The 13,211-nt window shown below is 43.9% G+C and overlaps 1 protein-coding gene across 1 annotated transcript in view; it reads right to left on the bottom strand.

Annotated features, from left to right (window-relative positions):
* The window catches only part of FER1L6 (fer-1 like family member 6), a 170,165-nt gene that overhangs the window by 73,993 nt on the left and 82,961 nt on the right, over positions 1-13,211 (bottom strand). Inside the window, exons 18-20 of the mRNA XM_025394519.1 lie at positions 10,148-10,325; positions 5,608-5,732; positions 82-216 (exon numbers count right to left, since the gene is read on the bottom strand). Coding sequence (XP_025250304.1) covers positions 82-216; positions 5,608-5,732; positions 10,148-10,325 — 438 coding nt within the window. The remainder of the gene's footprint in view (positions 1-81; positions 217-5,607; positions 5,733-10,147; positions 10,326-13,211) is intronic.

Below are 13,211 nucleotides of genomic sequence, written 5' to 3'. Positions count from 1 at the left end.
TATTTACTTTAAAATAAAGTGAGTTAGTTCAATGTGGCATTTTATGAGGTGTGGTCAACGCTGGCCCAGAGGGACACTCACCACGGCGTCGCTGTCATACAGCTCCACCACCACTAAGGGCGGGGAGTCTGCCAGCTCATTCACGTCTCCGTGCAGCACCAAATCATTGAACAGCAGCATCTGGTTCCAGGTAGGAGAGAGGGTCTGGGAGATTATCTGGAAGGAGGGACCAAAGAAAAACAAAAGTTCAATCAGTTGAGTTGTAGGGGCTCTAAGGTTCATTCATCAAACACTTATACAGGGGAAAGAGAACACAACATCATTGTGATTGCTCATTCATTCAATATTCAAGTGACTGTGTAAACTGAGCAGCTACTATGCACTAAGCAATGCTGGGGAACACAAAGACTCCCGACTGCAGAGGAGCTTATATTCTTAAGTTTCATGAGCAGAGCCTTGACAATGTTTAACACCCTCTTTGAGTCCATATTTTCAGCTCAGTTCTCACAGTAGTGCCAGTGAAAACACTAGCTCCTTTTTTGAGCATTTATAGTGTGCTGGGCACTGAATTTCACATGCAGTGTCTCATTCAACCCTCACAGTAATTCTGGGAGGTAAGTTCAGTTATTTACACACATTTTCCAGATCAGGAAACTGAGGCTCACTTGTCCAGAGCCAGCAAGTGGCAGAACTGAGATTCCACCTGGACCATCTGGCAGCAAAGCCCAGGCAGTCTGCTAACCTCATCCACTCTCGCCACGTAGATGCTAATATTATCTCCATTTTATGAATGAGAACACTGAGGATTGGAGAGATTCAGTGATTCTTGACTTAGCAGCAAATAAAATTTTGTCATCAAGTATCTTAAAGTTGGGTATTTGACCTAATATTCCTTACGTGGAATTCTACTGTTTTGTGGTTATTGACTGAATTAAATAGATCAAGGTTTTCAAAACCACCCTCACCATTTTGCATGACATCTTTCTTACACTGATAGTGGAAGTGGCTCACAGCCCCCGCCTAGGCCATTTAAGTGGTGCCCTCAGAATGGAGGGCATATTTGGTCTTGCATTTTCTTCTCTGATTGGATGTTTGGAAACCTGCCAATTTCACACAGCCGAAGACTGGAGTTGTTTGCAGGGCAAGTGAACTTTGCGCCTGGGCAGAAGCTGTTCCATTAATGCAGGAGACTAGTCCTGGAAAGAGTTCAAAACCACATTTCTTTCTCTTCCAGGCAAATGAGTGATTTCATAGGTGAATGTATCACAGCAGCCACTGGGTCCAGGGGAAGTTTCTGAACTGTGCCTCTGTTTGTCACTGTTCAACCCAGGAGGAAAGTCTGGAGACAGACCTGGCCTGGACTCCAAAACTCACAGCAAACTGTCATCTCAACATTTTACATCGAGTCATTTCTAGTCACAGCATTAAGTCATTTGCACTGGGGTCACCAAGGAATATTTTTATTGCTCTTCTTTATGTGGGTCATAAAAATATTGTGCATATTCATGATTTCTTTCTCTTCTTGCTTTTTCACTTTTATAGTATTTTATGTCTGAGACACAACAAGATTTTAAACATTTCAAAGAAAATCTAACTTTTCCAATAGGAAATGAATGGCTTCAACCAACTAATAACAGGAGTTAAGAAGCTGCACTGCAAAGTTACCCTGTGTCAGTGACATCACAAAGAACCATGTGTTTTATGTTGCTTTTCAAAATAGAAATGTGATCTGTCTTGTAGCATGCACTCGACAGTGTGATACCAAAGCAATTTATGATCTTCACAGCATCTTTCCTATAGAAATATTTTGGTATCTTCTTTGGCACTGGGCTGTAAATACCACTTGATAAGATTCCAGAGGTCAGAATTTGTTCATTCACTCATTCGTCATATAAATATAGGATTCAGGACCTACAATGTGCTAGGCACAGCATTAGACACTAACACAGCACTCTGTGCATAGCAGATGCTCAATAGCTATTTGCATGAATGAGTGTGTATTGACCTGTCCCTGGAGTTGCTCCCATAAGTAAAAGGACAGCATGACCACCTTCAGGAGGTACTAAAAGGTTCACCCAAACAAAAATACTTCTCTGCCAAGGTGCCTATGATTTGCCTCATTTCTTAAGGGCTTTCTTAAAGAGTTATGCATTAGAACTGAATTAAATGACATTATCTGGAAGTTATGGTAGCACTTAGCTAACATTTTGATGAGGGAGCCAGCTATCATGGACAGAGTATAGCTTTAGAATCAGATAACTCTGGAGTGAAATTCTAGTTTCATTACCTACCCAATGTTGGACTTGGGCACGTTGGAGATTAACCCTCCAAACCTTAGTTTTCCTCATGTAAATGGGGTTAGCACCTACCCTCCGGAGTTGTGACCACTGTCCAAGAATAGCAAGTGCTTGGCACACATCGGGTGCTCACTAATTGCTTGTTATCCATCCTACCTGATCCCAGCCCATATTCTTTTATAAATGAGTAAACATTTACTGAACGCCTGCCTCATGGCAGCCTTGGTGCACTGGGGTAAGAGACCATCCATGTCCTCAGGACTAAGCCCCAATCTGGTTGTTGGAAATAGCAGTTTCCATGCTCTACCCTCTAAGATTTCCTCCCCTCCTCCTCTAATGCTCCCTCTTAGCCACTTAGTCTGTTTCCCTCTTTCATCCCAGAAGCCTTGCTCTGCGGGAGCTTTCTCTCTTTCCCTTTGTATTTCAGTTGCAAGATTTCTATGTCCCACGTCCCCAGTGATGTTGGGGATGACTGGATTCCCCTCTTTGAAATATTTCATTCCACTAAGTCACTGTATAAAGCATTGGTTTTCAGGAGCAGCCTTCAGAGGCTTTTTCCCCCTGAACCCCCTGTGGTCAGGTGAGTGCTACCAGCTGAACAGTGGCACTTGGCTGTGACTGCAGGGGCCCAGGTTCAGCCTTCCTCATCATTAAAAATACATAAAGGGGGCATGTCACCTGCAGACAAGTCCCTCTGTGTTAGCGCAGAAGTGAAACAGGAGAGGGAAATTGGTACCCTTTCTTACCAAAATGGAAGTGGAGTGGTTAAGCAAAGTGACTTTGGTTAAGCAAAGTGACCTGGGTTTCCATCTTGGCTCCACCATCTTCTAGCTATATCATTTCCAAGCCTTACCTTCCTCATCTGTAGAATGAAGACACTACTAACATCCAGCTGTGGGCTGCAGTGAGATGTAGCAAACAATGCACATAAAATGCTTAGCACTGCGCCCAGCACGTGGGGAGCTTTTAGTAAATAACAGCTATTATTATTAACAAAAATGAGGTATTTGGCTTAAAATTATGGAAACAAAGTCCAGAACTCAACAGAACCTATTTTCCCTTTCAAATAATTATTTGATAAACAAAAGTCATCTGTTCCTTTGAGATATGGATCTAAATCAAATGAAGGTGCTGTATGGAGATACAAAATACAAGGATAATTACACAGCAGACCAAGGATTTCATCTAAATCCTGTACTCCACTCAGGGCCCTGGAACTCCACAATGTTGTGGCAGGTGGAGGAGGGCTCTGGGGGTCCATCCTATGAGAACTCCCTTGCTGTTGGAAGGAAACCTCAATGACAATAACAACAAGCAGTCACACAGAAGCCTTAGTTTTAAGCAAGGTACTGTCCTGGGTGTTTTATCCTCTGGAAGGAATGTACAAGGTTATCATCCCTATTTCACAGATAAAGAAATTGAAGCACAAGGAGAGGTTTGTTTAAAGTCACACAAGTGATAAATGGAAGAGCGTGGATTTTGACCCAGGCAGTGCAGGTCCAGAATCTATACTCATCATCACCACGCTCCATACTAACTCTCAAAACATAGGAAAGAGAGAGTCATCTGTTATCATTTTTATGCTCAGTCACTGAATGAGGATGAAGTCATCTTCCTGCTGAGGTTTCTCCTGACTTCTCTCCCAGGTAGAACTAACCCTTTCTCTACTTGGCTCTTGTAGGACTCTGTACAACCCTGTACCCTGGGGCTTATCATAGTGCAGTGACTCATGTGTCATGAGGCCTGCATCCATGCCTGGATTGCATATTACACTGGAGCAGAGTCTGGCTCCTCTCATCCTCCAGAGCCCAGCATGTGACCTGGCAAAAAAGCCAGCACCTGACAGGCATTAGGTTCAATGAATGTGAGACTGGTTCACATCACGCTGTCAGTGTGCGAGTCATAAATCAAAATGCAATCTACTCTATCATCCAGGTCATGGGCTTTGCCCTGGAGAACAATGTTAGCCTTCTCGACATCAGCCAATGTCATGGCCAGCATTTATCAATCATTTTATAAACTTAACTATCTGCTTCTTCATGACAGTCCCATTTTAAAATGACAAACCTGAGGTTTAGTGAGTTGTGTTACTTGCCCAAAGACATGCAGGCAGAGAGGAGATGAGCTAGAAAGTAACCTTATGGCACTCTGTGTCTAACCCATGGTGCTTAACTCCCTGAGATGGGCAATTCTTTACTGAGCTTCCCTCTCTTCAAACCGCAAATCAGAGAACAGAATAAATTTTTAGAGAATAGAATCTAATGAGAAAAGTATCCTACTGGATTTTCGCTGATTAGGAATCCTTTTCTCATTTTAGTACTTGTTGTATAGGAAAGGGAGAAAGACAGAGGAAACAGGCACAGACTCATACTATGGTTTGCATATTTGTCTTTTCCAAAACTCATGTTGAAATTTAATCCCTAATGTCATGGTATTGAGAGGTGGGGCCTTTAAGAGATGCTTGGGTCATGAAGGAGCTGCCTTCACAAATGGATTAATCTATGGATCAATAGGTTGTCATGGGAGGGGAACTGGTAACTTCAGAAGAAGAGGAAGAGAGGCCTGAGCAAGCATATTAGCATGCTCCGCCTCCTCACCACGTGATGCCCTGCGCTGCCTCAGAACCTGCAGGGTCCTACCAGCAAGAAGGCCCTCACCAGACACAGCTCCTCAATCTTGGACCTCCAGCCTCCATAACTGTAAAAAATAAATTCCTTTTCTTTAGAAATTACCCAGTTTCAGGTATTCTGTTATAAGCATGCTAAATGGATTAAGACAACCCATCTCCCTTAATACTCACAACATCCATTATGCAGTAGTATTTTCCAGAAGAGGGGTACTGTGAAGCATCGAGATGTTAAAAGCATGCAAAGCTCCCTAGCTGGTAAGTGCAAAGTCTAGAGCATCTTGACTACAAAACTGGCAAATGTTTCTCCCCACTGAGACCCTCCATGATTGGATCATAAACCTCATGCAGGTTGATCTGTGCTGTTTCCTCATTTGCTCCTTCCCCACTGCACATTGCCTTGTGCCTGGCACTTCAGCCTTCTCCTCCTCACTCCTCTTTTTCTCCCAGCCTTCCTTCACCTCAGGGACTTGCATTCTTTGCCCTAGGACAATGATCACAGTGAAACAATAGACCTTCCCCACGTAAGTCCTTGTGGGCACATATTCCCTTTTCAGTATGAAACCTACACACCCAGAGATGCAGGTATTTGCAACATGTCCCCATTGTTTCTTTCCTGGGCTCTTCTGTGGGTCAGTTGCAGGCTGCAGGAAAGAAGCAGGCTGTCTTGGTTACCCCGGTTACCTTTGTTGTCTGGCAGTGAGAAAGGAACGTGACTTTGGCAAAAGGGTCTGAAAGTCCATTGCTGTCAGCCGCGATGAGGCTCCGGGCTTGGTACATGTGAGCTCTCAGCTGAAAAACATGCTGTTCTGTGGACAAATCATGGAAGGGGGCAGGTGTTAGTGGGCTTTTCAAGAATAGTGTGTACACATGTGTCTGCGTGTGACATCCATCTACGTATCCACAGACAGACAAAAGGAGACCCCCAAAAACATCCACCCTCCTCTGAGACAAGAATGGAAGCTCTGAAGAAAGGGAAGAAGTGATATTTACGGGATACTTTGAACCCAGGCATCTTCACCAGGTTATGTGTCTTATTCTTCACTAAAACCCTACGAAATAGCACGATCTCCATTTTATAGATGAGGAAAAATGGCACACAACAAGGTTAAAAGACTTTCTAAAGTTTGCACAATTAACCATGCCAGAGCCTAGATTTTATTTCTGATTCTAAAACCTTTTTCTCTTTCTAAAATACCACATTTTACTCTCTAGTAATTCTCCTGTTTATACAGGCATGAGTGTGTGCACATGTGTTCATGTGGGCACGTGTGTGTGTGTGTGTGTGTGCAAGGGACTGCTCCACATAGTTTTCACTTCAACAAACACAACATATGTCTCAAGTCATCCATTCACTCACTGTCCATTCAGCCAGGGTCATTTTGAGCACCTACTGTGTACAGTTGTGATCTCTGAGGATTCCGTGGTAACTAAGAGAGTCCCTGCCCTTGGGGAGCTCCTGAGAGAAGGCAGAAGACAAGACAAGCACCCACATCACAGTGGCGGGGGCCAGGGATAAGTGTTCTGTGAGAATGCTGGCAAGGGACAGGGGGATAAAAAGGCAGGAGTCAGCACACCCTGTGCCTGGATAGGAGGCAGAGAGAAGGCCTCAGGTTGGGGCAGCTCAGGGTTCAGTGGGGAAACCTCAAGTAACAGTTGAGTTCATCGCAGTCCTTGGTCCATGGTACTTTCTGATCACTGCCCCTTGCAGGGTGCCTCTTGGTTTTTATATTCACTTATCCCTTTTTACTTCTCTACCCACTCCCATTTCCCGCACTCTCCCAAAGCCACTGTGTTCAGTGTGTCTGTTTTTGTGCTGACTTGGGGAGTGGTATACAGAAACTCTTGTGCACTAATATGAATAACTCTACTTAGTTAAAATAAGGGTACAAATACCCTGTGAATTCCCCCGCCCGCCACAATGCGATCCCTAGACTTACCTCACACAGGTCCATATGGGGACTTGTACATGGCTACGAACCCTTATTAGTGTGTCTTTATTTCCTTATTTGTAAAATGGAGGAAATAATAGTTCCTCATAGGGTTATTGAAGGGAACCGAAAGGCTGAGAATGGTGCCTGGCCCATGGGAAGAACTCTAAAAGTGGGGTGAAGATGCTGGAGTGCTGTTACTCTTGCTCACTGCAATGTGACCTGTGGGGAGCACCTGGAAGCAACCTGCGTGTCCATCACTGTGGTAGTGCCCAGGAAAAATGTCAGGGAGTTTGGGAAAGCAGTTAGAGGCAATGGATTAGAGGTACACTTGGCAAAATGGATGGATCTCACGAATCTAAGTGCTTAATGAGAAAAAAAAAAAGCATGAGATAGCAGACACAGTACTATTCATGTAAAATGAGAATATGTGCACACAAAGGAATCATTCATATTTGCCAAAGCACACTCGAAGAAAAAGGGGTAGACCATAGTGGAGGTGGTGCTGCCCTTAGAGCAGAGCCCCTAAAGGTTGGTAACATTTGAGAGGCAGGGATGGAGGTGCCAAGACACTGGAGCAGGATAAGTCAAGACAGGGGCAAAAACACCAGGCTACATGGGGCAAGAATGTAGTACAGTTTGTCTACAGTCTAGGGACACAGACATCTGTAGTCATATCATGGAGGACCTATGAGGCTTGAACGAGGCAACAAGGAGCTCTTGAAAGTCTGTGCACAGGAGCTGGTGCTAGCAGAGCAAAGCTCCAGGACGATAAAACTGAGTCAAGCTAGCCATGGACAGAAGAGGTGTCGGGGAGGGAAACCAACAGGGAGACAACACTGCCCCCTCTAGGCCAGAAGTTTAAGGGCCAGAGCTTATGCACTGGTAGAGGGGGTGGAAATGAGGGGGTGGGACAGATATGACAGTCCTGGGTGCTATAGGCCTTGAGCCCTGATTGGCACGGTGAGGAGGGACAGGAAGGGCAGGGGGTGCCAAAGACAACTCCTTACTATATTATCTTGAGGCTCACACATGTTTCTGTCCCTCCACCCTATGCCACTGTCTGGTTGCATGGGGACCAATACGGAACCTGAGAACATAGCAAACATATCAGACCCACTCTAATCCTGCAAAGGATTTGGAAACTTGAGCTCTGCACACCTCCAGTTAAGTCCGGTATTTGCAGTGGAAGTTCTCCACACTCTGTCAAGGCAGGGGGAACCAGAAGTGATTCCTTTGGACTCAATTCTAAGTCCTCCCTCTGTCCCCACTGCCACATACACCAATAAACCCTCACATGACAGGCTGGGCCCTGCTGGCAAGGGAGCCCCTTAAAATGGCAACAGTAAACGATGGAAATGATGCCATCAGCAGATGGCACAGGGATTTCCCGACAGGAGTGTTTCTAGAGATGGCCCACGTGTTCCTTAGCATGCTACATCGTTTGGCAAATTTCTCTGCTGAGAGTGAACTTGGAAATGGTTCACCCGATGAAAATGTTCACCAGCTGCCCCTGAAATGGCTAACCCTGTAATTTAGCAGACCGCCCAATGGCAGCCACACAAGCTATGCCCTACACAACTCCAGGGAGCACCATTTACTCAGTGTAGGTTTTCATTTTTCTGAAACCTTGGGTCTTACTAGTTATGTTCCTGGGACTAATCTAGTCACCCTCCTCACACTTTATTGGTACCCCTCTTATGCTATGGCTTGCTTTTTACTTGTGGTTATGAGAGATGTGTCTGTTATCCCCACTTGAGGGCCGGAATCACCTCTCACTCATCTCCATGTCACCCACTAGTTTTTCCACCATGCCTTCCATATATGGGTGCAAACTAATTATTTGCTGAATGGGTATTTTCTGGAGCACAAAATTCTCCAGTAGGTGTGGAAGGCAGCCAAAGCCACCAATGCCAGTGCACAGCAGGAAAAGTTTATTAGGTCACTCTACGAAAACATACTGCAGAGGATCAGAAGCATTGGGAAAAGTCTTTCCTCTGAATTGTTAGTAGCTGGGATAGCAATCACATCTAGGTCCTTGGGTCTCTAGAGATAATCTATAAAAATAGGAAGCCAAGTTAGCTTCCTATTTTTTCCTATCAAGTTAATGTGGATGTTTTTTACCCAAAGATGAAAACTCTCTCAAGGTATGGTGGAAGACAGTAGAAAGAAAGTAGGGTTTGGAGACCTTTTATTTTCCCCCATCCTTTACTAGCTGTGTAATCTTGGGCAATTTCTAAGCATCTTTGATACATAACTTTCTTCATCTGTAAGATGAAGAGTCTTCCCAGGGTTGATTTGAGAAATCAATGAGATCTGATGCATCAAGTGTAAGGCACAATGCTTGGCATCTGGTATTATGCATTTTCCAAAAAGACAATGCTCTTATGCATTTATATCGAGCATGGAAACCATGAGCTGAACTATTAGATATGTATTTCCAGAACCTGGTATTCTCTGACTATTGAGCAACTTTGACTCCACTGGCAGTCTAGGTTCAACCAACATCAGAGGAGCCTTGGGCCACAGAGGAGACTTGACTGTATAGACAGTTCTCCAGTGTTTCCAACACTGGCTCAACCCAAAACTCAACTTCAGCAGAAACGAAGGTAAAACTGCAGGCTGCTTTATCTGAACTCAGCAGCAAGAGATAACATAAATGGAAGTAATTTGGAAGCAGAAAGTCAAATGCAATTGTAATGAATATTTATAATAAAATTCAAAAATGTATCAAAACATAAACATGATGGCACTTACAGAAAATAACCACATAGAAGAAAGGATTCCATAAAACATGCTGAATTTTAAAAGCAGCCGAGCCAAGAACCAAGCTGGAGAAATATGAGTGAACCTACTGATACCAGTTTCCACTGGGTTACTACTAGGAAATGTGAATATCTGCTGTTGATAGGTCAAAATCCCCATGCCACATGAAAGTAAAATCTGCCTTAATTCCACAGATCATGTAAGCACAAGAGCTTACTGACATTCTGACATTTTTTTGTTTAAAACGCAAACTCAACCTACATAATCTGCCTACAAAGAAACTCAAATTACTTCCTCTCTATTAACAGAGAAACATAAGTGTTTATTCCAGATGCGTTTAATGATTTTATTCTTTTTAGATGGGACATTGAAAGGTAAGGTAGAACACTTAGGAACTGCACTAAAGAAGGCCAATAAGTTGGCCCTAAAATAATGTGCAAAAACTCATGCATGCTGCCCTCCTTATTATCTTTTCAGAAGCCCACCTGAGACCTCGAATGACCCTCTTTGCCCAGTGGGGAGCCTACCTTGGTAGAGGAGGTTGGATGGGGGGTGATTGGCGCCAGCCCCTCTGGAGGATGTTTCTGCTTCATAGCCTACTGGCAAGTTGTCCAAGACGGCACTGGCATGCTTGATGGAGCCCAGCCACAGGTACACGTCGACTTTTGCTTGCACAGACCAACCAGCCGGTCGTTTTCCAGGCGGCTGGAGAAAGGTTACAAAAAAGACTGACTTGTAAGTAGGAGATAATTACAGGCCTCCCCTTTTGAGAAAAGAGGTCCTTCCTGGAGACACACCCGGAAGTATGTTCAGAGACCAGTTCTCAAAAGCTCCTCTTAAATCCAAATAAAAGCAATGTCCCCAGTTGCCTTGATGCACAACTCCAGATCTCCAGAGGAAGATCCAGGTTTAGTGGGACCTAAAGCTTAAACCTGCACTGTGATAAGCTCTTCCGAGCTGTGGGTCATTTCAACTTAATAGGTAGTAGGTATGTTTCTTGCCACCATTTGATAAATGTGGAAACACAGGCTCAGAGAGATAAAGTAGGTTGCCTATGATGCTCAGGTTTTAAGTGACAGACACAAAAGTGAAAAATAAAAGAGAGTCCACATTTAGACTCTAGACTCTGAACCCCATAGCTTGACTATCACTCTGAGCTGAAATCTTCTTCCTGGAACTTCCAACTGTCTGGAGTTCCGACCTGACTTTTTGCCTCTTTGCTTCATTTAGAAGAATCCTAGTACTTCTTCCATAAGTCAGGACTCTATGGCTTGGAAGAACCTACCTGGCCTGCCATGCGCTTTCTCCCTGGCTAAACAACTTCACCCCTCTCTCAGGCAGTGTGGTCTCAGATTCCCTTACTGCTCTGCTCTCTCTCTTTTGAATGTGCTCAGATTTGTATTTTTATTTATGTTTGCTTTAATTTCTATGTTTATGTCTGTATTAGTGTAGGTAGTATGAGTATACACAGGAAGTGTGTGTGTGTCCACATGTATGTGTGTACATATGCCTGTGTGTGCACATATGCCTGTGTGTGCATGTACTTATGTATATGTGTGTATATGCCTGCATGGGGGTGCATGTATTCTCAGAATCTGAAGACAAAATGTAGGCAGTGTGGCTCCTTTATTTTTCAGTCACCAGGATAAAGGTACTCCCTTACCCCTCTAAATAGTCCCAGGCCCCAGTCTTGGCTGTTGCCAAGGCCATCATTCTAAGAGTAACCTATGGCACTTAACTGCTACCTCTCAAAATGTTGTCAACCCTTCTTCTAAGTTCCTCTTCCTGGTGTTTCTTAGAATTTCCTGTTAGTAATTTTCTTTTTTTTTTTTTTTTTTAACATCACTTCCTTTCCATTGAGGGTCACAAAATCCTATTATGAAAGGCCACAACTCGCTCTGTCAATTTCCAAGGACCCCATGGAGAGCCTCTGAATCTGAAATTGAACATGGCTGTTTGCCTTTCTATTGTGCTCTGCGGGTTCCACAAATGGATTTTGAGCAACTCAGCTTAGCAACTACTGCCAGTGCTGCTAGGCCCTTGCTGAGGGAGTGGGGCCAGAAGACTTGGTCCTGGCCCTCCCTCCAGGGCTCACAAAGAGGCCACTCCACTTGGCCACTTAGCTTCACCTACTCAAATGCAAAGAGAGAAAGTGCTGAGGAAGCAGAGAAGTAGCAGCAGTGATTTCCATCCTTCCTTTGAGATTCAAATATTTAGCTGGGCTTTAATGGGCACTTTGGAGTTGGATCCCAGAAAGAGAGGAAAGTGCGTGAACAAAGATTTGGGTAATATGAGCTAATACTTAGCAAGTGCTTACTCTGTGCCAGGAATGATGCTAAGAGCTTTCAGGAAAGAAGTCACAACCACTGATCATGAGAGCTAGACAGAGAATGACACAGATGAAGCTGAAGAATCCTGCTTAGTATATGGACGAGCTGGGACTGTATTCTTTAAGCGGTAGGATGCCAGTATTTGTTGAGCTCAAAAAACAAATAAGTTTATTTTGTTGTTGGTAAAGGCAACCACTCTACAACCTGTAATTTACAAAATTATAATAAGACAAATAATCCTTGACTCATCAATTATCTAATAATAATAGCCAAAATGTATGAGGAATACATTTGTTCAATAAAATTAATATGTATTGAAAGCCTAAGATTATGTTCCTATAATAAAAGCAATCCCTCTGCCATTTGTAGACATCACTAAGACATCGATTCATAAAGAAAGGAATTTTTGTCTGTTACTTCACTGCCATGTCCCCAAGTGCCTAAAAGTGTTCTTGGCACCCAGGAAGCATGTGGTAAATGTATGTTGAGTGAATATCCTTTATTTACTTTTCTAACAATAATAATATTTAACAGATGTTGAGCAATTATATTGTTTCAGGCCCTGGTCTAATGTTTCTCTCTTCACACCGAATGTTCTATTGCCTGCCAGCTATCACCAAATCATAGGTTATCAGGGTTAGAGCCCAGACTCTCAGTCAATGCTCCTCACACACTGCTATGAGCACATGGATTGCCAGGGCATCTGGTTAAAATGCACACTCAAATTCAGCTGGTCTCTGGGACAGTTTGACAATCTGATTTCTCCTCATGGACACTAATCCTGGGGTCTACAGATCTCAGTTTTAACTATTTGAGTGGCAATGCTCTTAACCTAGTGTGCTACATTGCCCTAAGCAAAGCAAATCTGAGATTCTGCAGGGTTTTCTTTTCTTTTTATCCCCGTCCTGCCCTGCCCCCATAGAGTCTTGCTCTGTCACCCAAGCTGGAGTGATGTGGTGCAATCTCAGCTCACTACAAACTCTGCCTCCTAGGCTCAAGCCATCCTCCCACCTCAGCCTCCCAAGTAGCTTGGACCATGAGCAGGCACACCCCCATACCTGGATAGTTTTTGTATTTATTGATTTTTGGGGGGTAGAGATGGGGTTTCCCCATATTACCTAGGGTCATCTCAAACTCCTGGACTAAAGCAATCTACCCCCTTCGGCTTCCCGAAGTGCCAGGATTACAGGCAAGAGACACTGAGCCTGGGCCTGTGTTTCTTTTCTTTTCTTTTTTTCTTTTTTTTTTTTTTTTGAGACAG

The sequence above is a fragment of the Theropithecus gelada genome, chromosome 8, assembly GCF_003255815.1.
Source record: "Theropithecus gelada isolate Dixy chromosome 8, Tgel_1.0, whole genome shotgun sequence".
Classification (NCBI taxonomy): domain Eukaryota; kingdom Metazoa; phylum Chordata; class Mammalia; order Primates; family Cercopithecidae; genus Theropithecus; species Theropithecus gelada.
Note: the sequence above shows the minus strand (reverse complement) of the source record. Positions and strands in the feature narration are given on the sequence as shown.